At 45.5% G+C, this 23,051-nt stretch overlaps 1 protein-coding gene and 2 long non-coding RNA genes across 22 annotated transcripts in view; 1 reads left to right on the top strand and 2 right to left on the bottom strand.

Annotated features, from left to right (window-relative positions):
- The window catches only part of LOC117883594, a 92,903-nt gene extending 89,382 nt beyond the window's left edge, over positions 1-3,521 (bottom strand). For 14 of the 17 annotated variants that reach the window (XR_004647338.1, XR_004647336.1, XR_004647333.1 and 11 more), the window contains exon 1: positions 2,894-3,212. This is a non-coding gene — a long non-coding RNA (uncharacterized LOC117883594). Of the gene's footprint in view, positions 1-2,893; positions 3,213-3,392 lie in introns of those variants that run through there. The other 3 variants (XR_004647340.1, XR_004647342.1, XR_004647341.1) reach the window with 2 other exon arrangements.
- LOC117883596 lies at positions 805-2,735 on the bottom strand. The gene is made up of 2 exons (XR_004647344.1): positions 2,348-2,735; positions 805-1,832 (listed from the first exon to the last, which is right to left on the bottom strand). It is a non-coding gene; the product is annotated as an uncharacterized LOC117883596 (long non-coding RNA).
- An 88-nt stretch (positions 3,522-3,609) lies between the features above and the next one.
- KDM8 (lysine demethylase 8) lies at positions 3,610-22,956 on the top strand. Of its 4 annotated transcripts, none has more exons than XR_004647425.1 (8): positions 3,610-3,762; positions 4,431-5,040; positions 6,720-6,886; positions 8,706-8,838; positions 10,389-10,430; positions 16,679-16,828; positions 17,077-20,942; positions 21,198-21,290. XR_004647425.1 is itself a non-coding variant. In XM_034783654.1 (8 exons), exons 2-8 carry the CDS (start codon positions 4,504-4,506, stop codon positions 21,548-21,550), a joined length of 1,287 nt encoding a protein of 428 aa, XP_034639545.1. In that variant the 5' UTR covers positions 3,611-3,762; positions 4,431-4,503; the 3' UTR covers positions 21,551-22,956. The 4 variants fall into 4 exon arrangements, 3 of the variants coding, with proteins under 3 accessions (XP_034639545.1, XP_034639548.1, XP_034639546.1); XM_034783654.1 differs by lacking the exon at positions 17,077-20,942 and adding an exon at positions 21,386-22,956 and having other exon boundaries at positions 3,611-3,762; XM_034783657.1 differs by lacking the exon at positions 17,077-20,942 and adding an exon at positions 21,386-22,956 and having other exon boundaries at positions 3,624-3,762; positions 4,434-5,040.
- The last annotated feature ends 95 nt before the right edge of the window (positions 22,957-23,051 follow it).

The raw sequence follows: 23,051 nt of genomic DNA, 5'->3' as shown, positions 1-23,051 counted from the left end.
GTACTCTTCTAATAGGCAAAACAAAAATTATGCTCCTAAATATTTCTACCTAGCTTTCCGTGTAGCTGTAGAGTAGGAATCCATATGCCTCTACATGCTTTGTATAAACTGTTGCACTCAAAAGAGCTTTTACCCTTAAAAAAGGTCCTAGTTCTCACATATTCCACCAGCAAGTAATACAAGCTGCAAATCCAAGATCCATATTGACAAATAACACCACATATGTATCGTTTTGAATACAACAGATTTAGTTGTGTTCCACTGCATTGCAGTTAGCTGTTGTACTGCTAACAGGTTAATACACTACAGAGCTAAATACTTCATTAGGAAATAGTATCAGAGATTTACAAGACAAACCCAATAATTAACCAAATCCAATAACATACCCTACTCCTCCATCAAAGTTCTTGGCAGGGAAAGACTTGTACCAATGGCCAAACCCAGATGCAAAGCAGGAAAGTGCTCTGCAAGCTTCTCCTATCAAAGTCTGGTGACATTCCTTAATCCTGATTCAGACCACCCTATCGTATTATAATCCTAAACCCAATACAGTTCAGTCCTGACTGCAACAGCCATACGGATTTGTCAATATCCTTCAACTATGACTTGTAGCAACTCATTCTGTTCCAGCCCTGGGACTCTGACACAGCTTAGCTAATGGGCCTGATCCTGGACAATAAAAGTAAGTATGAGATAAAATAAGCTAAGGCCTGAATGGGGATACCTACTGGATAGCAACAGAAGTGACAAACAGAGAAGCTAATACCAAAAATCTGAAGAGAAACCAAAGGAGACAAGAACATATCCTTGATAAAAACAGTTTAATAAACTCTTGAAAATGACAGTGATATGCAGAATATTTTAAAACCTAGAATGAGAAAATGAGTTTTGAAAATTAGGAAGTCTTTGTAAAAACACTTATTGATAAAGAGCAGGTATGGGGGGATACTTGTAAATTTACAATGTGAAGTTAGCAAATTCAAATTACATGTTTTATAAACTGTTAAAGGATGAACATAAACATTATTTTGTCAATATTTTTTTAATAGATCATGAAGTGGAGAGGTACCGGAAGACTGGAATACAACGAACTCAGTACCAGTTTTCAAAACAAGAAGGAAAAAAGAGATCCCCCCAATTAACCTCCTGTAAGTCCTTAGTGAAATAATAAAAGATATTTTCATTAAAAAAAAAAATCACTAAACATCTGAAATGTAACAGTCATGAATCATAAACAGCACTGGGAGATTATAAAATATAAATCTTGCCAGACAAATGTGATTGCTCTTTTCTGACAGAATTGCAAAAATTAATGGTTGAAGGGATCAGATATGATGTAATATATTTGGATTTTAGTAAAGAATTTGAGACTGTGCCTCATGAAATCTTAATAGAAAAATAATTGGAATCAGTTTGGATATTTCAATCATGAAGATTGAAAACTGACAGAACTATAAACACAGGAAAATAATAAATGGTCATGTATGAAGTGATTCTACCAGGACGAGTGCCAGGTCTCATTTTGTTTAACATTTTCACTGATGATCTGGAAGACGGAGAAATCAGCATGTTACTAAAAGTCACAGACATATTGGGAGAGCTGCAAATACAATACAGGCAGACAAAGGAACCTACTACTTTCTTCATGGCCACATCATAAGCAAAATCATGGCCGTAGCCTATTAACCTATTCTGAGTGACAAATGGTTTTTCAAACCAAAATGCTTTCTACCAAATCCAGATCCCAGCACAACTTGTGGCAAAGAGCTCTCTTTATATTTTGTAGTAACGATTGTCCAGATCAGAGGTGGTGTTGTCTTCTCCAAACAACCCTACATAAAAGAGATACAAGGGAGATTGAGAAAAAGCTGGATTTTTCTTTTTTGCAAACCCAGTGACTTCTTTTGGTTTTTTTACGTGGTTTGAATTTCTATGTTGCTCTAAAGTATTTACACGGACATAATATGCATGTCCGTTTTTTTAATTCTACAGCATTATGTTCAAATTTCAATCTGTAAATGGATATTTTAACTATTCTAATGGCTAAAAGGGAAGTGATGACACATCAAGGTTCTACTTGTGCCTTTTAGGAAACATTACCATATGGCACAGCCCAGAAAGGGGATGGAAATAAGTGGTTATTAGTGCCTGGACAGAAGGGCATGGCTAACGACATTTTGGAGGTACTTAATTGGTTACAGACTGATGCCATTATTTATGTTGCTCTAAAATCTAGAGGCCCACAGTCCCTGAAAATTAGGCCTGATATAAATGACAAACTGAAACCACACAAGGATAAATACGTGAAACACTTCAGAGAAGGTATGGATCCTTTCTATTACTTAACCAAGATAACTGATCCTGCATAGATGTCATAGACTGAGCCCGGAACACAGAGGCCAAAACATGGCTGATGGAAGCAATCCCAAGCTCCTTCCTGCTCTTCTAACATTGAAAATTGACAGAGTTCTACCCAAACCCTGTCTAGGATGTTGTGTCACACGTAGTTTGTTACACTGAGAAGATAAAATCATAGGGCAGGAAAGGCCCTCACGCTGTCATGTAGCATGTCCCCTTTTGCTGAGGCAAGATTAAGTGTACGCAGACCATTTCTAACAAATGCTTGTGTAACCCGAACTTTAAAATCTCCAAGACAGTAACCTGTGGCAGTGCTTAGCTCGCCTTACAGTTAGAAACCTTCTCCTTACATTGCAAAGGAATCTCACTGCCTGCGTATTAAGTAGGGTGACCAGACAGCAAGTGTGAAAAATCAGGACAGGGGGTGGGGGGTAATAGGAGCCTATATAAGAAAAAGACCCAAAAATCCGGACTGTCCCTATAAAATCAGGACATCTGGTCACCCTAGTATTAAGCCAACTACTTCCTGTCCTACCTCAGTCTAACCAGCTTTACACAGCTTTAGCCGGTCATAACGTCCCGCTGCGCCTCTCCAGACAGGCCTCAGTCTCTTCATCTCTGCTTACAGACCGGGCTTTCTAACCCTCGTCTGCTGCCGCTCCCCTTGGCGCGGTCTCCAGCCTGCCCACAGCGTTACCAACGCGCAGCGCCCACCCCGGGGCGGGCGAGTCCGGCGGCGGCCTGGGCAGCGCCAGCTCCAGGGGGTGAACCGCCCCGCGCTGACACGCCGGTGAACGCTGCTCCCCCCCCCCGGGACATGGGCCTTTCCTGCCACGTCACCGCCCGGGTCACGCGGGGCGGCGCGGGGCGGGGCGCTCTGACCCCCGACTGACTGACTGACCCCGCTCCCCCCGCCCCGCCCCGCCCCGCCCCCTGACCCCAGCGCCGGGCGCCGCTGCCTCGGCCCCTGGGAGCTCGGACCCGGCCGGGAGCGGCTCGCGGGCAGGGGGCGGCCGGGGCGGGTTCACACCCACCGGCGTGTCAGGGACTTGGTCGGACTCGGGCCCGTATCGCCCGGGCCTGTCGCCCTCCCGCCGCCCGGGAGCCGGGCCGACCCCCGCAGCGCCTGAGGCGGGCGGGCCGGGCGGGCATTGGGCTCCCCACAGGCCCCGCCCTCTTAGCGCCGCCCCATGGGCCCGCGCGCGGCCGGGGGGGGAGGGGGGAGTGAGCCGGCGGGGCCGGGAAGCGGGAGGACGCAGGAGGCGGAGCCATGGTCGGGGCGCGCTCTCAGCCCGGGTGGGGGCGGCGCTGCGCAGGCCCAGTAGATGCGGAACTGGAGCGCCGGGTGGCGCGCGGGGCGCTGGCTGCAGGGATCCGGCAGGGGGCGCTGCTGAGAGGCGCGAGGTGGTTCCCTCCCCTCCCCTCCCCTCCCGGGCTGCGCGGAGCAGGGGCACTCGGAGGGAGGGGCGCTCTAGGGGTGAGGGGTGCCTGGGGCTCTCTCAGAGGAAGGGGTGTATGGGGCGAGGGGGTGCATGGGGGTGGGGTGCTCTAGGGGCGAGGGGGTGGCACTCTTAGAGGGAGGGGTGCATGGAGCAAACAGGGATGTGCTTGGGGTGGGGGGGTGCATGGGGCTTTCCCAGAGGGAGGGGGGCATGGGGGAGGGGTGGTCTAGGGGCAAGGGGGTGGCACTCTTAGAGGGAGGAGTGCATGGAGCAAACAGGGATGCTCTTGGGATGAGGCGATGCACAGGGTGGGGCACTGCGGGAGGGGTGCACGAGGCGAGGAGGGCTGCTCTTGGGGTGAGGTGATGCACAGGGTGGGGCACTGAGGGAGGGGTGCACGAGGCGAGGAGGGGTGCTCTTGGGGTGAGGCGATGCACAGGGTGAGGCACTGAGGGAGGGGTGCATGGGGCGAGGGGGTGCATGGGGGTGGGGCACGCTCAGAGGGAGGGGTGCTCTGGGGGCGAAGGGGTGCATGGCGTGAGGTGCTCTCGGTCTGGCACTGCGACTGCCTGGCTTCCACATTGGGCCCCTTTGGCTCTGCTCAAAAGTAACATTTGTGTTTGTTTACAGAAGGTGGTGGGGCAAGAGAACCAGCCCCTAATATCAGCTGTCCAGTAGCAGTAGTCAGCCCCTAGGGTGCCTCATGTCCCAACCCAGCTCTCCTGAGGGCCTAGCCACAAGCTCCTGCCCCGCTGCAGATCAGGTCTCAGCAGGAAACACCCTGTGGGCCAACATCAGGGCATTGCTGCCCAACACTAAAGAAGACCTGAAATTGGACTTCAGCGAGAAAGTGGAGGAAAGTGTCATCTCACTGCTGCAGCAAGCTAGAGACCTTCTCTATGGAGCTGGAAGCCTCTGCTCTGGAAGCACAAGGGAAACCTGCTTACAAGTCAGTGAGATAATAATAGATTACTCTTGGGAAAAGCTTAATATTGGGACTTGGAGAGATGTGGACAAGGACTGGCGACGAGTCTATTCTTATGGCTGCCTTTTCAAAGCGCTGTGTATGTGCAGTGAGCAAGGCACCATAGCAGATACAATTCGGCTCTGTGACATGGGACTGCTGATGGGAGCATCCATATTGGATAACATCCTGGTTAGGATAATTAATGTCCTTCAGAAGCATCTGACGTATGGGAAACGGTTTGCTGAAGAAGACACAAAGGAGTCATGTAGAAAGGTAGCAGCTCTCAATGTTCTTGCCCACCACTGTATTACATACAGAGAGAATAGGAACTGGTGATTCCAGCAAATAACTAGATCCCAAAATCCAGGCTGGGTCAAGGAGCCACTGATCTTGGGGAGTAAATCATGTAACTCGGCCTCTCTCGTTTTTGAGTAAAAGCAGAGATCTCAGACAATGCAAATGAGATGAGCTTTACAGAGGCAGAAGATGATGCTTTTATGCAATCATTCCTCTTTTTTTGTTTACATGGAACTTTTCATCCTGTTTTCTCAGTTTATTTGCAGATCTAAAGGTATTCTTTCCCATTTTTTATCTACTTCTTGCTTATATCATCCTCTGGTTTCCCAATTAATGGGAGGCCTCTATCACACTTTTGTGGTACCTTCCATTCAAGGATCTCAGTCAAAAGATCTTACAAACATGAATTAATTGATCCTTGCAGGTCCTATAAATGAGAATCATCACCATTCTGTGCCTCAGTTTCTCCGTCTGTAAAATGGAGATATGATGTGCCAGAGGTCACACAGTGGCAAAGACAGGAAAAGAGTGTCTCTAGGTTCCCAGTCCTGGGATTCACAAAATCACTCTTCCTGCAGACACAGAACTACTTTGATACACTGTAAGAGCTGCCACTTGCAGCAGCTGTCAGTGCAGCCTGGAGAATTTCTTGTATATTTTACTTTTTTTTTTGGTGACCAGCTGAAATCTCTCTTCCTTTTCTGCTTCTGTTCCTATTCCATATCCTGCTTCTGGGGAAAGAACTGATGATTGCAGCCTCCATAAGTCAGTCCACCAGCTACTAATTGTGAGATTTTTGTGAGCACTGCAGGCTGTTCCATTGACATGCAATACAAATACTTAAATACTTAATTAATGGAGATATCCCATCTCCTAGAACTGGAAGGGACCTTGAAAGGTCATCAAGTCCAGCCCTCTGCCTTCAGTAGCAGGACCAAGTACTGATTTTGCCCCAGATCCCCAAGTGGCCCCTTCAAGGACTGAACTCACAACTCTGGGTTTAGGCAGCGCAAGCAACACAAAAGGGAGGTCAGCTTCCCCACACACTCACCAATATGCCTGAGGGAGGCTGTAAATCTGGCTTCTCCATCCATATGCGCTTAGGACATAAGACCAGTTTACTTTAGACTCCTGGGTATTTTGGGAAGTCTTTGCAGGTTGGAGGAGTGCTGAGGATTTTATCCCCGTTCTGCTTAAGAACATAAGAATGGCCATATTGGGTCAGACCAAAGGTCCATCTAGCCCAGTATCCTGTCTTCTGACAGTGGCCAATGCCAGGTGCCCCAGAGGGAATGAACAGAACAGGGAATCATCAAGTGATCCATCCCCTGTCGCCCATTCCCAGCTTCTGGCAAACAGAGGGTTGGGACACCATCCCTGCCCAACCTGGCTAATAGCCATTGATGGCCCCATCCTCCATGAATTTATCTAGTTCTTTTTTGAACCCCGTTGTAGTCTTGGCCTTCACAACATCCTCTGGCAAGGAGTTCCACAGGTTGACGGTAGCTTTTTCCCTGTTTATGTTACATCCTCAGTTCAAGTGATTTCAGCATCTCCTTTGCTGGGAGAGACTCACACTGTTTTTAACATACATGTTTTCTGATGTAATAAAGGGCAGGTTACTTTGTTGTGCTAAAAAAATCCCTGTGTTTCAGAAAATCCGGAATGACCACACGACCGTTCCATCAATAAAGTCAAAAGAAGTTATTCCACGGGTCCACTGCCCTTCTCTAGAGCATTTCAGAGATAATTATTTGATTCCACAAAAGCCTGTCATCCTGGAGGGTATTGTTGACCACTGGCCATGTATGAAGAAATGGAGGTGAGGACAAGAGCTTAAAAACAGTTTAGTCTGTGGCCCTGATTAAGCACGTACGTTTTCCGCACCAGTTAACTCAAGCCCAGAATAACCTATGCCTCTGTATGGTATGAAATCCCAGCTCCAGTGATTCCTGCTAGGAGCATCATCTTGCTGCATAATTTGTTCTACTTCTGAAATATTTTTCATTGCTAATAGTACTTGGCTGTAACAGATCCAGTTCAGAAACTTGCATCCTAATAGATTCTGCCTTGCTAATGATAGAATAATAGAAATCAGATGTTGGAAGAGAGCTGGTTTGTCATCCATGCCATCTTTTCAGAGGCCAATGCAGGGAACTTCTTTTTGGTGCATTTTTTAGTGCTATACATCAGAGCTGGGCATGTATTGCCAAAGATTCTCGTGGTTATTTTTTTTAATTTGCCTCAGCCACGTCTCTTGTTTCTGCAAACATTCACACAATCAAAATTTACTGAGAAATATTTGATGAAAGTGAATTTAAAAGTTGCATGTACAAGAATGATTGGAAATGAAATTTTTCATTCACAAACACAAATATTAACACTGGAAGTGCTTTTAGGCTCAGCCTAATGATATCATGTGACTTACCTTAACATTCGAGTAAGCATTGCTAAAATTTCATTATTGTGTAGTGAATATTTGTAGCCAAAAGCCCATGATTAATCTATAGAGTAAAATAAATTTACAAAAAAACTCTCAAATGAATTTGAGGAAACCCTCACCTGCTTGCTGATATCCCACAAGCACAAATAGAAGCTACATTCATTGAATAAATGATGGTTCATTATTCACTCAGTACTCTTATAAACGCTTTTTCTCTTCTCAAAGATGTGTTCAAATAGGAAATTGGGGTTTTTTAACTGACGAAAAATTGTGGTATTAAGATGCATACAAACCTCACTGCTCATTACTTTGCTGCCTGCATCCTTGGTCTCTCTGGTTGACTGGCTTTTGAGAGCAGAGGCCTTCTCTGTATATTAGTCTTGTAAATTGCCTACCAGACTTCAGGTGCTGTGTAAATAGAAAATAATTAATAATAATATTCCAAGCAATGCAACTTCCACCTCTCCTCTTAGGGATACTCTTTCTGGCAAATGGGTGTCTCAGGAAGTGTTGTTTACATGCCATCAGGCATGAGCAGCGCATCCAATAAGCTGGGGACAGCTGTGCCCCCCCCCCAAATAGCCCCGCATGGCCCCACCCACACTTATTGCCAAAGCCCCCTACTGCTTGCCCTTTTCCCCCTTGGCCCCAGACCAGACTGGCTGCTCCTCTTCAGTGCTGCTGGGGCCGCCCAGCAGGGGGGTGGGGTGGCTGGAGGCAGGGGGGCTGCCCACCCTGTGGTTGGGGGAAGTGCGGGGGGAGCCGCATACCGCCCACCCTGTGCTCGGGGGGGCGCCTGCCCTACCCTTGTAGGAGTCTGTGCACCGCCCGCCCGCCCTGCGCTCGTGGGCAGGCAGGGGCTGTACGCTACCCGCCTGATGCTTGGGACAGGGGAGCTCTGGCGGGGGAAGGGGACCGGGGCCGCAGGGGAGAGGAGGGGTGGTAGGGGCTAGCCTCCCCCAGCCAGCGGTTCACCCGCCGCCCATGCCATCAGGTAAATGCTCCACTGGAGTGCTCAGGATGTTTCCATAATCTTCTTAGTCAGGGCAAAGGACAAAGGCAGCTGCTCTGTGACACTAATGTTCTTTGTTCACAAAACCCTCTCAGAAAATGGATTTCCCATCTGACATCCAAGCCAGGAAAAATAATGAAAATGTTAAAGCTAAGATTGAAAATAATGGAACCTGCTTTCTTCCAGTCTGGATTATCTCCGTCAAATCGCCGGCTGCCGCACTGTCCCTGTGGAAGTGGGTTCCCGGTACACCGATGAGGAATGGTCTCAGACACTCATGATTGTCAATGACTTCATCGATCAGTATATCGTGAACAAGGTCTGTTACTTTCACATTGTTTTATCTCCTGACAAAGTCTGGTATTGGAATGGAGAATTCTGTCCTAGACACACTTGGCAAAGGATATTAGAACAGAGAGCTGCTTGCACAATACCCAAAACCAGAGGTCCCAAACTGTGGGGCGCGCCCGCTTGGGGGGCACAGAGGAACGTTTGGGGGCCCCGGCTGCCAGCCACATGCCCGGCCGAGGCCTCGCCCCTGCCCCCAGATATGGCTCCAGCCTGGGCATCTTTACCTCTGTCTGCTACGGGGGAGGAAGAGGGTGGACAGGGATCAGGAGGGGAGCAAGGTAAAAAGTTTGGGGACAGCTGTCTTACACGAGTCATGGTGCCTGAAATATTTTTAGGAATTGGAAATCTCCAATTTGCACCATTGACTCGCTTTCTCCTTATCTAGATGTTAATGTGCAGCGACTGGAATTTTAGGAGTTTTTGTAGTCATTGAGCAGGTAACTTAAGACCACCCTCTTCTGGGATGCCCCATGTGGGAAGGATAGTTCAGTGGTTTGAGCATTGGCCTGCTAAATCCAGGGTTGTGAGTTCAGTCCTTGAGGGGGCCATTTAGAGAACTGGGGTAAAAAACTGTCTGGGGATTGGTCCTGCTTTGAGCAGGGGGTTGGACTAGATGATCTCCTGAGGTCCTTTCCAACCCTGATATTCTATGATTCTAGTTACATATATATTGATCTGTGTGTGACTATCAATGAACAATCTAAAACTTTGCCTGTTTAAAGGGTGAATCCCTGGCCATAGGGGGGATTTTACAGGCCTGCTGGTTTTGATCGTTGCACAGATTCCATCAGGAGACTCATCCCGCGACTGTTCTTTGTGCTCTTCACAGCATATTTGCTCCTCCACTTTCCCATGAGTCTTGTATGTGACTCACTGAAACTGTGAGGATGTTAGTGTGACTAGAAAACAAACTCATCCCTTGGTCATATTCACTGATATTACAGATAATATGGGTGTGGAGCTGTAGAGGCCTCATCCTGCTATTGAGGATAGCCTTCTCTGAAGCTTCTGTTACAGGTAGAACAAGGACTCTAGAAAAAATCTCACCATTTCTTCCCCGTTTTTGCCCTCCATCTCTGGAGCAGTCATTCTGTCCCAGATGGTACTATATCGGCCTGGCCTGACCCTGTCTAGTGAAGGCCAGGTGCCTCAGACCAAGCCCCATAATCACCAGTACTGTTCCTCTAATTGATTATGGTGCTTTGTGAGATCTCATAAGATCCAATTTCACTGCAACCTGTAACAAGGGATGTGAAGAAATGGGACATCAGATTAAATACTAAACATCCCTGCACTGTGGCACAAGCATCAGGATCAGAAGTCTCCGAGATGGCAGGACCACATATCTCCAGCAAGAGGAGCATTTACAGCCAAAATAGTCAGTTATTATTCAGTTGACTCTAGCATTTTGGAATAAATTATGCCAGTAATTGACTTTATTTATAAGTAACTTTCATAAATGTGAAGCCAGACCCTATAAATCATTATTCATTCTCTTTCTCTCTCCTGTAATTCCAGAATAGCATTGGATACCTTGCCCAGCATCAACTTTTTGATCAGGTAAATCTAAAAATGAATATTTTTTTCAGCTTGTTGTAGAGACAAGGGAATATCTTTCACTGGATCAACTTCTGTTGGTGCAGGCTAGTCTACACTAAAAGCTACATCAACGCAGCTGCACCACTGTAGCATGTCTGGTGAAGACGCTCTATGCCAGAGGGAGAGACCTCTCCTGTCAGCATAATAAATCCACTTCCATGAGAGGCAATAGTTGTCCTGCCGACATAGCGCTGTCCACACCGGCGCTTAGGTCGGTGTAACTTACATAGCTCAGGGGGTGGCTTATTCATACCCCCTAGCACCGGCTTCAGCCCGCAGCTGGAGCCCCAAGACCCGCTACCCACCCCCTCCTCAGCCAGAGTTGTTGCGGGCTGACCAAAGCCCTTAGGCCTCCCCCCACCTGCCTGGAAGAGTCCCGGGCCAGCTGCAGCCGCGCTGCGCCTCCCCAGCCCAGACCCCAAGCCACCCTGGGAAAAGTGTCTCTAAGTTCCAGAAGAAGATTTTGATATGCCCCATGCAGGTTCTGGGGCGGCTGAGGAGGCGGTATTTGCTACTGAGCTTTCTGGGTTCATCAGTAACAGTGGAGTCCAGGGAGATTACTAATGAACCCAGGAAGCTGAATAGCACATATCACCTGCTCAGCAGCCCCTGAACCTGCATGGGGCATATCAATCAAAAACTTCCCCCCAAAGCCCTGCAACCAGCCGTCTGGTGGCCGCAGTAGCACCATGGGAGGCAGAGACACCCTGTATACCTGTTGCCCAGGCCCCGAGTGACGTAAGTTATACTGAAGTAAGTGGTAGTGTAGACCTGGCCTTAGAGAGACAAGCTTTCAAGCCACACAGGGCTCTTTTTCAGGTCTGGAAAAGGAACTCCCAGTGTCAGAGAAAAATGCAAGGTGGGACAGATTGTTTAGCATAAGTAAATGCTGTAAAGCAGTGGTTCTCAACCAGGGGTCTGGGCCCCACTGGTTTCAGGAGGTCCGCCAGGCTGGCATTAGACTTGCTGGGGGCCCAGGGCAGAAAGCCAAAGCCCCACTTTCTGGGGTTGAAGCCGAAGCCTGAGCAACTTAGCTTCATTGGGCCCCCTGTAGCGTGGGACCCCAGGCAATTGCCCTGCTTGCTATCCCCTAACGCTGGCCCTGGCTTTTATATGCAGAAAAACAATTGTTGTGGCATAGACGGGCCATGGAATTTTTATAGCATGTTGGGGGTGGGAGGGAGGCTTAGAAAGAAAAAGGTTGAGAACCCCTGCTGTAAGGGACCACTTAAGGCAGAGTGGCTTGTTAACACTTCTGCAGTCATAGGATAAAAAGAGGGGGCTAGTGGGTTACAGATTGTTGTAATGAGCCATAAATCCAGTGTCTCTGTCAGTCCATGATTTTTGGTGTCTAGCAGAGTAATGAATTTAAGCTCCCCGGCTCATCTTTAGAAGGTGTTGTGTAGGTTTCCTTTGAGGCTGAGAACTGAGGTCAGAGATAGAATGACCCCTTTGTATGTTCACCCACAGGTGATAGGGTGGTTTTGTCTTTTATCATTTTCCTGTGAGTTCAGTCGAGAGCGCAGTGATTGTCTGGTTTATTGTTTTGGGGGCATTTAGTGCCCTAAAGCATATGGGGGCGTGTGTAGGATCCATGGATCTTGAATGATATATTGGGAGGGGTCTTGATCATTGTAGCAATTGAGATATGTCTGCAGGTTTTGCATCTGTTGTTCTGGCAGGGTCTGGTGGTGCTTTGATTTGATGTGTCCTGCTCTGTTGTGAGCGTGCGTCTGATGATGAGCTTGGAGAGGTTGGGGGTGGAAGGAAAGATTTCTTTCAGGATGGGGTTCCCATCGAGTATGGGTTGTAGTTGTTTGATGATATCCAGAATGGGTTCCAGTGTGGGGTGGTAGGTGACAACTAGGGGTGTGCGCTCAGAGGGAGGGTTTATTTCTGTACTGAAGCAGGTTCTCTCAGGGTATTTGAGTGTCCCATTCCATGATGCGATCTACTTCTCTGATGGAGTGTCCTTGTTTGGTGAAGGTGGTTTTGAATGTGTTAAGGTGTGTATCCCAGACATTCTCCTCAGAGCATGTTCTGTGGTATCTGAGTGCCTGGCTGTAGATAACAGATTCTTGGTGTGTTTGGGGTGGTTACTGGATCTGTGAAGGTAGGTGCGGTGATCCAGTGGTTACTTGTATATGGTTATCTATAGGATTCCATTATTAAACGTAATCAGTGCCCAGGAAGTTGATGATAGTGTGGAAGTGTTCCAGAGAGAGTTTAATGTATGGGTGGTGGCTGTTAAAGTTGTGGTGGAAATCTATGAGGGAGTTTAAGTCATGTGTCCAAAGGATGAAAATATAATTGATGTATCTCAGGTATATCATTGGTTTTGTGGTGCATTTGTCCAGAAATTCTTCTTCAAGGTGGCCCATGAAGAGGTTGGCTTATTGGGGAGCCATCCTAATACCCAGGGCTGTTCCAACAGTAAGGACAAAGTGTTTGTTGTTGAATGTAAAATTGTTCTGGGTAAGGCTGAAATGGATGAATTTGGCGATGTGTTTGGGATGGACCTCTGAGTGCTGTCCATTGTCTTGTAAATGTTTGAGGCAGGCAGCAGTGCCGTCATTGTGAGGGATGTTGGCGTATAAGGAAGTGACATCCATGATGACAGCCATCCAACACACAAAGAAGTGGAACAGGCCACCCAAATACCCTGAGAGAATCTGCTTCGATACAGAAATAAAACCCGCTCTGACTGCACACCTCTAGTTATTCCCACCACCTCACACTGGAACCCATATGGGGTATCATCAAACAACTACAACCCACACTCAATAGGGACCCCATCCTATGCAGTGAATACTATTGCAAAGAACTCATTTTGCTTCTCTGCAAGGGCCTTATCTTCCTGGAGTGCTCCTTTGGCACCTTGATCATCCAGTGGCACCATTGATTGTTTGGCAGACTTCCTGCTTCTCATGTACTTACGAAAAATGTTTGCTGTTCTTGCATCTTTTGCTAGTTGCTCTTCAAATTCTTTTTTGGCATGCCTAATTATACTTCTGCACTTGATTTGCCAGAGTTTATGCTCCTTTCTATTTTCCTCAGTAGGATTTGACTTACTATTACTCTGCTATGTAGCCAGGGAGGCATTTTTTTGGTCCTCTTGATGGTGGGTTTTTTTGGGGGGGGAGGGAGAGGCGGCAGGGTTATATATTTAGTTTGAGCCTCTATTATGGTGTATTTTTGTGTGAATCCCCTCTTTGAAGTTAGTATGTTTCTTTGGGATTTCCTCCCTACAAGGATATTAAATTTGATTACATTATGGTCACTATTACCAAGTGGTTCAAGTATATTCACCTTTTGAACCAGACCCCGTGTTCCACTTAAGGCTAAATCAAGAATTGCCTCTCCCTTTCTGAGTTATAGGACTGGCTGTTCCAAGAATCTGTCATTAATAGCAGCTAAAAACTTTATCCCTGCATCCCTTCCTGAGGTGACAATATAGGAATAGTTGAAATCCCCCATTATTATTGGGGTTTCTCTTTTTATAGCCTCTCTAATCTCCCTGGTGATTTCACAATCACCATCCTGGTCAGGTGGTCAGTAATATATTCCTACTGCTATTCTCTTACTATTCAAGCATGGAATTTCTACCCCTAGAGATTCTATGGTACAGTTTGATTCATTTAAGATTTTTAGTATATTTGACTTACCTTCTTTCACATATAGTGCCACCCCCCTCCACTAGTGCGGCTTGCTCTGTCATTTCTGTATATTTTGTACCCTGGTACTATTATATCCCATTGATTATCATTGTTCCACCAAGTTTCTGTGATGCCTCTTTGTCCTTTGACTGTTTTTCTTCAGATCTTACTGTACTTTTTATCAACTTCTATCCTATCCTCTTTGTTAGGATATAGAGTATCCCCTTTAATAAATCCTCCACTAAGGAAGGTCTCTGTCCAAACCATGTGGTCCTCTGCGCCCATCGGCTTTCTCCCAGCACATGGGTTGTACTGAGGATCTCAGTTGCAGCCTGGACACTCTGTTAGTTGGAAGGAGACTCTGTATTCTCCATAATGTTTTAGGATTTCCCACCTGCACCGTAACTTGAAGGGATAGGGAGGGTCTGTAACTCAACCCAGGATCCATCCTGTTTAGTGTGGTGGTACCTTTTCAGTAGTGAGAAAATCCAGTCATTTTAATGCTTTGTGACCATGTCATGTTGCTTGTGTGTGTGAATATAACTTGAGCAGCAGCTCTGCACCCAGGAAATAAAACTGTTGGAACTTTGGGCAGGGAACAGTCTTTACAAGCAATCAGTTCAGCTGCACCACAGTAGGCAACAGGCTTCATTTCATCATCTACTCCCTGTGTGTTCAGATAAACAGAACTGGTAGCAGTCTGTAGTAGTGGCACCTAGTGACTTCCCTGGTGCTACAGTCTCATTGACAGTGAGCTTTCTCTGCTCGTGGCGAGACTAGACAAGAGGGTTGGGGTGACTCTGGATTGTGTATTGATTTAAAGTAACCCTGGGATCACTTTCTGTTGCTGATCACATGTCCCTGATCATTGTCACCACTGCAGGACAGGTGAATCGGCTTCTGAAACTCCAGGGACTGTGGCCCCACTTCTAGGGGCTGCTGTCCCTACTCTCTACCCATCTTCAGAAAGTAAACTGTTCTTCTCTCCGCTTGTGCAGTTACTGCTGAACCTTCCTTCCAGTTTGCTAGAGGGAGATGTGTCTGGTGAGGGGTGTATACTGGGGTGACACAAGGGTCAGACTGAAGGATGGGGAGGAGGGGTTAATTTCATAGTTCCAGAGCAATCTGCTCCTCTGCCAAGACACATGCATTACCACCCTGCTGACTCATTCTTGTCATTCTCATTCCCGTTTCCTCCACCTCCTCTCTATTTGGGCTTCCTTCATCTTGTCATGTCTCCATTTACATTGTAAGCTCTCTGGCCAGGGACGCTGTCTGTATCTGTACAGTGCCCAGCAGCATGGTGTCTTGATACCGCGGGCAGCCTTTGCATGCTATCACAATACAAATAACTAGTGAGCAGGTCTCAGCCCACGAGTAAAGACACTTTTAACAATTATGCGAAAGGAGGACGTGGGAACAGGGGAAGAAGGAAAAATAATTAAATTATAACAATAAAAAAAAAATCCTAACTGCCCCAGGGGAAGTAGGAAGAAAAACTAAACCTTTGGTGTTTCTTTGACAAGAACTGTCTGAGGTGTTCAGATACTGTAATGATGGGAAGGGTATGAAACCCTGGGCAGACTGAGGAAGAGGAGAATGGGCAAGTGTGTATTGTGATTAGGAGAAAGGGAGGGGGAAAGGCAGGACATTTTTTTAAAAGAGTAGATTAAATATGTTAATTTTATTTCAGAGTTCTATTAAGATGCAAAAGATTTTAATAAAGAACTTGAGCAGTATGCTCGTAACATAGTCAATTCACTAATAAAACAATATTTTCATTAGTGTTTCTTACTGTGTTTTGAGTTTAACTGCTAAAGAAGAAAATTTCTCTGCAGAATTAAAAACATTCCCATAGATTTTGGCTTTACATTACAGTAGTTTGGGGACCTTTCCTACAGATCTTCAGTAGCCCTTCTCTTCTGCTGACCCTGTTGAACAATCCAACCTTTGTGGTTTATTGAATCAGCTGGTTTATAATTTTGGAACTGTGATTTACATGGGCTGTCTCACTTCTCTCCATTGTACTGATCTACGTGACGTTGTTCGCACTTTGAGATAGGGCCTGGTCTTCTATTCTGGACATGCCATCCATATTGACGCTGCTCTGCACATCAGCACACGCATGCTCTCATTGTGTACTTTTACATAAGAACTTAAGAACAGTCACACTGGGTCAGACCTAAGGTCCATCTAGCCCAGTATCCTGTCTTCCAATAGTGGCCAATGCCAGATGCCCCAGAGGAAATTAATAGAACTGGCAATCATCGAGTGATCCATCTACTGCCGTCCAGTACCAGCTCCTGGCAAACAGAGGTTAGGTAGGAACACCATCCCTGCCCATCTTGGCTAATAGCCATTGATGGACTTATCCTCCATGAACTTACCTAGTTCTTTTTTTAACTCTGTTATATTCTGGGCCTTCACAACATCCTCTGGCAATGAGCTCCACAGGTTGGCTATGCATTGTGTGAAGAAATACTTCCTTTTGTTTGTTTTAAACTTGCTGCCTATTAATTTCATTTCTGTATTGTTGTTGGTTATTGGGAGTAGATCCCAGAACTGAAGCAGGATATTTGCATCCCTGATTACTGCAGCCTCGGGGAAGGGGAAGAAGATAACATCACCATTAATGCTTGGTTTGGCCCAGAGGGAACTATCTCACCTCTTCATCAGGATCCACAGCAAAATTTCTTAGTCCAGGTCTGTACTCTGTGTTTTGTAATGACTGCATAACCCGAGTGTAACTTTAACAATACAGCTAGAACGTACCTAAGTATTAGAGACGAGGGTAGCTAAAGGTTTGATTGATAAGAGTGGCATGTATGAATAGTTTACTATGTCTCTGTTGTGTTTACCACCTTTGCATCTCAGCATCTGACAGATGTTAACAGATTTATGCTGTCAATGCCCGGTGAGGTAGGGAAGTTTTATTTATCTCCATTTTACAGGTGAGGAACCCAGGCACAGAAAGGAGAAGTGAGTTTCCCAAGGTCACACCTGGAGTCCATGGCAGAGCTGGGAAGAACCCATTTCTCCAGATTCCCTGCATGGGGCATTATCCATAAAACCTTCCTTTTCCTCTCTAGGATGCAGCAGAGTTTTGTGTGAATTTATACCACAAGGGCAAATAACACCATCAGCCCTGATTATCTTATGAAATAGCTCTTTGTATTCCATGAAAATTCAGAGTTTAAACCATGTTCTCACCCTAGCCAAATTAGTGCTATTCTCAGATGAAAGAAAGATTATTGCTGGTAGGTTTATTAATGTTTACATTACAGAAGCACCCAGAGGCTCCGATCAGGATTGGGGCTACTTTGTACTAGCGCAGCACAAACACATGAAGATTGCCTGCCCAGAGTTTACAATTTAAGATGTTCAACTGTGAGTTTGTTTACAGGCTGGAGACCTCAGAGTTGCTCTTTTCTCCCCTTCAGACTCTTAACAGACACATCAGCCAATGCACTAAGACAAATACAGCTATTGCATTCTTTCACATTGCTTTCAGCTGAGCCGTATAACTGAGGCCCTGGCTATTTGTGCCTGTTAATGAGAAGGGGTGTTAGACCTATTTACCTAAGTACACTACATTTCCATTAGAGATTGTATTCTTTATCACTTACTTTTCTAAAAATGGCTGTTTAGAATTTCCATGCAGTTAAACAGCTGCCATGTTCCACCCAGCAGTGACTGCATTTTGATAGGAAGAATTCCCTAATGTATACAGATTGCAAAGGATACTGGGATCTTTCTGGAGGAAAGGCCTTGCATAGGGTAGTATTATGAGGGAAAATCTGGATGCCGTGTCATGCTCCAACCAGCCTTGTGACAGTTGTGCCTTGAGAAGAGGAGATTCTCAGTCAGTGAATGGGGAGTGGAGTATTGTGAGCAGCAGGGGACCTCATAGCCCAAGTTTTCCCAGTGTTGCCTAAGGCCTGGCTATGAATTTCCAGATCGCCTCAGGGCATCGTAAACAGGCAAAATCAATATGAAAGAAATTCAGTGTCAAGTCTCTTCCAGATACAGTGACTTAGTAGAAACTTCAGCAGTATCAAACCTTTCTTGGAGACCACCATACTTACAGTTGATGAGGATAATGAAAATTTCTGGAAGTGATTAAAGGCTGCCACTCTTTTGACATGTGCTGAGTCCATTGACTATGTCACCTGCCATCACCAAGATTGGTTTGATGAGAATGATGCTGAAATTCAGGACCCGCTCAACCAGAAAAGAAAAGCTCATTGCATATGGCAAAACGACGTATCACATCAAAAGAAGAAAGTCATACAAGCAACTCAAGGCTGAAGCCCAAAGGAAAATCCGTGACATCAAAAACAAGTGGTGGTGAGAAAAGGCCAAGAAGATTGAGCTTTCCACTCATAAACATGACATGAGGAGCTTTTTTCAGGCAATAGGGGCCATTTACGGTCCATGCCCCCATACTCCTATACCACTCTGAGCCCAAGATGGGTCAATGTATTTTAAAAACAGCTAAGCCATCAAAGCCAGATGGAAGGAGCATTTTGAGTCACTCCTGAATCATGAATCAACTGTTTGATGCCACTATGAATCCATACCTCAAGACATGAAAGAGAATCTCTTGCTGATCCCACCCCCCCATCCTCAGAGAAGTACCACGAGCCCACATGCAAACCAAGAACAACAAGGCAACAGGACCAGATAGCATACCAGCTGAAGTCTACAAGTTTGGAGGTGAGGAACTGGTAAAGAAGGTCCACAAACTTTTTATTCAAATCTGGTATAATGAGAAGATTCCGGAAGACTTGAGAAATGCCAACATTGTTACAATCTTTAAGAAAAGAGATAAGTTGGAGGGTGAAAATTATGGAGGCATTGCCTTGCTATCTACAGCAGGGGAAATTCTCGCCTGTATCCTCTTAAACCAATTACTTCCCTTTGCTGAGGAAATATTGCCAGAATCTCAGTGTGGTTTCAGACCATCTCACAGGACAACCAACATGATCTTCGTTGCCTGCCAAATCCAGGAAAAGTCTCAGGAGTAAAATCAGGACCTGTACATGGCCTTCAACTCCATCAGTCACAAAGTCATGTGGAAGGTGCTGGCCAGATTTGGCTGCCCTCCCAACATTTTTACGGTCCTAAGACGACTTCATGATCAGATGACTACCACCGTTTTCTATAATGGCCTGGAGACGGACCCTTTTGTCATCAAAACTGGTAAACAAGGATGTGTTATTGCACCAACCCTATTCTCCATCTATTTAGCAGTCATTTTGGTCCTCATTAAAGACCGCCTCCCTAATGGAGTTGACATTCAATACAGAATGGATGGGCAGCTGTTTAATCTTCAAAGTTTAAAGTCCTCCGGGCATCCATTAGTGATCTTCAGTATGCTGATGACTGTGCCATCCTTGCACGCACTGGGTGACTTTCAATCCACACTGCATTTTTTTTTGCACAAGCTTACCAAAGCCTAGGACTCTCACTTAATATCAAGAAGACTAAAGTGCTCCATCAGCCTGCCTCAGGCCTTGTATGTGACTCACCACAAATCACCTTTGAGGGACAGACTTTGGAGACAGTCGAGCACTTCTGCTACCTCGGTAGTGAACTCTCTCAAAATACAAAAATCGATAGTGAGATCCTGCACAGGATCCGGGGCACAAGTGCTTTCTTTGGGAAAGTGCTCCAACGTCTTTTCATGGACCGTTACCTACGGAAGGACACCAAGATCCAGGTCTATAAGACAATTGTTATTCCTATATTCCTTTATGGATGCGAAAGCTAGATATCCTATCAACAGCACCTCAAGAGTCTGGAGAGGTGCCATCAGCAATGGCTCTGGAAGATCTTTCGCATCAAGTGGGAAGATCACTGCACTAATGCCAGCATCCTCACTGAAGCCAATGTTACCGGCATTGAAGCAATGATCCTCATGCACTAACTCCGCTGGGCTGGACGTTGTGTGTGGATGCCAGACTCTTGCCTCCCAAAACAAGCCCTCTACTCTCAGCTCACCCATGGTCAGAGATCCTGTGGTGGTGAAGGAAACGCTACGAAGAAAACTAATTGACATAACAAGCTGGGAGGAGCAAGCCACCAACCAACCTCAATGGCGCCACGTCGAGGAGAAGTGTCTTGCCCTCTAAGCTGAGAAGAGAGAGAGAAGGAATTAAAAAGAAAAAACCTTTTTCCCAGTAGGCAGCTGATCCACCAGAAAATATCTGTACCTACTGCAGGCAGATCCGTGGTTCCCAGATCGGACTCTTGAGTCATCTCAGGATCCATATGTAAATCTGTGGTAGCGATCATCCTCAAATCGAGGGATCGCTAGTGATGGAGGCATTATTCTATTGCTAACAGAGCACAAGCACCTGTGAAGTTTCATAGCCTAGCAACTTTAATTTAGTCTGCCAGTTAATTTTTAGCATCACCTGCCTGCAACTCAGAGAAGTTCAGGTCAATCAGTCCAGCTGCCTTTCTAATTCTACTCTCCCAATTGCACATCACAATGTAGAGAACAAATGGTAATGGAAAAATTAGACCTTGTAGAGTATGAGCACGCTCAAGATCAGCTGGCTGCTACCTGGAAATATCACCTTTACTCTCTTGAATGTAGCACTGCTCAGCTCAGCAGGCACGGCTAACTCAATACCTTTTTTTATTCACCATCCTTTCCACATTGTTTCCTTCTAGCTATGTATGGCCCCAGCAGCACTGTGGAGACTGGGTGCCATATAATGAAAAATGAATTTCAAGAGGAAGAGCTGCCTTCCTTTCCTTAAAAGCATCTCCCCAGTATTTGGACATCTTACCTGTTCCATGAAGCCAGGTACATAGGTTACAACCCAATCTGATCTGATTTCATTCTTCATTATAGAGTACCTGTTCCTCAGTAGCAAAAATCATGACTTTACCTGTTTTGCCCAGGATCTGGCAATCCGCTGTATTCTACTGTTAAGTGCTTGTCATGATACAGAGGTATAGAGCATTAGACTGATCACTAATTAACTGAACTCAAACCCTAGTTCAGCAGGTAATGTGCAGATTAATGACAGATGGGAAATTTATATCCTTCCACCTGCAGGTAATTGGAAGAAAATACATCCGTCTGTACTCTCCACAGGAATCAGAAAACTTATATCAACATGAAACCCAAATTCTTCACAACACCAGCCAGGTAAATAGCTGCCTGAAATCTAAAAATTGATCATTTAATTTTAAATAACCAAACCATCTTTGGACCTGAAAACAAATCGTGTGTTTGCTTTATAGGTGGATGTGGAGGATCCTGATTTAGTTAAGTTCCCCAAGTTTGAACGGGCTGCATTCCAAGCTTGTATTCTGACACCAGGACAGGTTCTGTTTATTCCAGTTAAATACTGGCATTATGTACGATCTCTCGATGTCAGCTTCTCTGTCAGTTTCTGGTGGTTATAAACCATTATTTGCTGTGGATAAATCTCTGTTGTGCAATTTAAGGTAATATAAAAAATGCAGCATGCTGTACTCTTGATTAGTGAAAGAATTTTCAGACCTTCAACAGAGGAAAGTTTTTTTCGTAACATGAGAACGTTCTCATTATTTTCTGCTTAAAGTGCAGAGCTGGGTTAAGAAATTCAGTTCTTTCTGCCTCCCGACATAGCGAGAAATCTAAACAAAGAATCAGAAATGAGGTAGCTGCAGCAGCCACTGTTTTGTGAATGTTTCCGATACAAATTCCTAATAAAGAGCATCTGTCAAATGATCAGCTCAAGTATACATACCCAAAACAAGACTATATATGGGCATTATCAAGACACTTGGCCCTAAATGGTGTGATTGTCAAAGTGGAGCTGAAGGGAGCATGTGATCCATCTGAATTTAATAATAGTTGCATAGCCATGACTTCCATTATGGGAGATAACATTTATACAAAATCTCAGATAATGAAAGGGAGCCAAGCCAGCAGTAAAGTCTATTGCTAATGAGGGTTGAAAGAGCAGTACACTGGATTATTATATAATTCAGTTATAGAGCTCAGCTGTAGTACTTGTGTTGTGCCCTTTGCAGGGAGATGGACTGTCTTCCTTTCATTCTCACCAGCAGTTAATTCATTACCATCCTCGCTGTTGCAGCTGGCAGGGTCTGGTGCCTCTCTCCCTTCCAAGCCATTGTAAGGAAACACAGACTATTCTAAAATGATTTTTAAAAATAGCTGCTGGAGAAATACATTAATATATAAAACATGGGCACTACAGTGACTTCTTGTCTGCTGATCTAACAAAAAGCCCATTTGCTCCCAGGGGAAATATGAAATGAAGATTTCATTTTCTTGATTAAAGCTCTGATATTACTAATCATTGCAAATGCAGAGTTCTCGCTCACTGTTATGCAAACCCCAAGTGCGTGTTTGCTTAGAATGAAGCCTCAACATGCAGTGAGCCAGTGAAGGAATCAGCACGTGGTGTTTGGAGACTGCTCCTTCAGCTGGTGCTCATTCCCATTAGGCTCCTCTCTCCCACACTCAACCATTTTCTGGGGTATTATGTAAAAACAATTATAACAGAAGGAACTGCGAAAGAGATGCTCAACTTCTACTCTCCGGCATTCTGGGCTGAAAAGACTACCCACCTGCTTCTGTGCCTGCGAAACTGTGAGACTAAATGTGCTTTGAGATCCAAGAAATGAAGGTGCAGCAGAAGTGCTAACTTAGCATTATTTATTATAACCAACAATTACCACGAAATCATGATATTAAAAGGAGGCTTAATAGATGCTCTTAAATCTTGGGAAACCCTGAGATGTGCTTCTGGCACCACCTCTCTGTCAAATTTGCAGCAATAAAGAATGAATGTGTGTGTGAATACTCTATGTTTAAAAGCATCCTTTCAGAGAAGGGCTGGACCTAGGTGGGGATGAGATATTTAATACTGAGCCCTGTCAGAGGCACCTTCACTGA

The sequence above is a fragment of the Trachemys scripta genome, chromosome 10 (assembly GCF_013100865.1).
Source record: "Trachemys scripta elegans isolate TJP31775 chromosome 10, CAS_Tse_1.0, whole genome shotgun sequence".
Lineage (NCBI taxonomy): Eukaryota > Metazoa > Chordata > Testudines > Emydidae > Trachemys > Trachemys scripta.
Note: the sequence above shows the minus strand (reverse complement) of the source record. Positions and strands in the feature narration are given on the sequence as shown.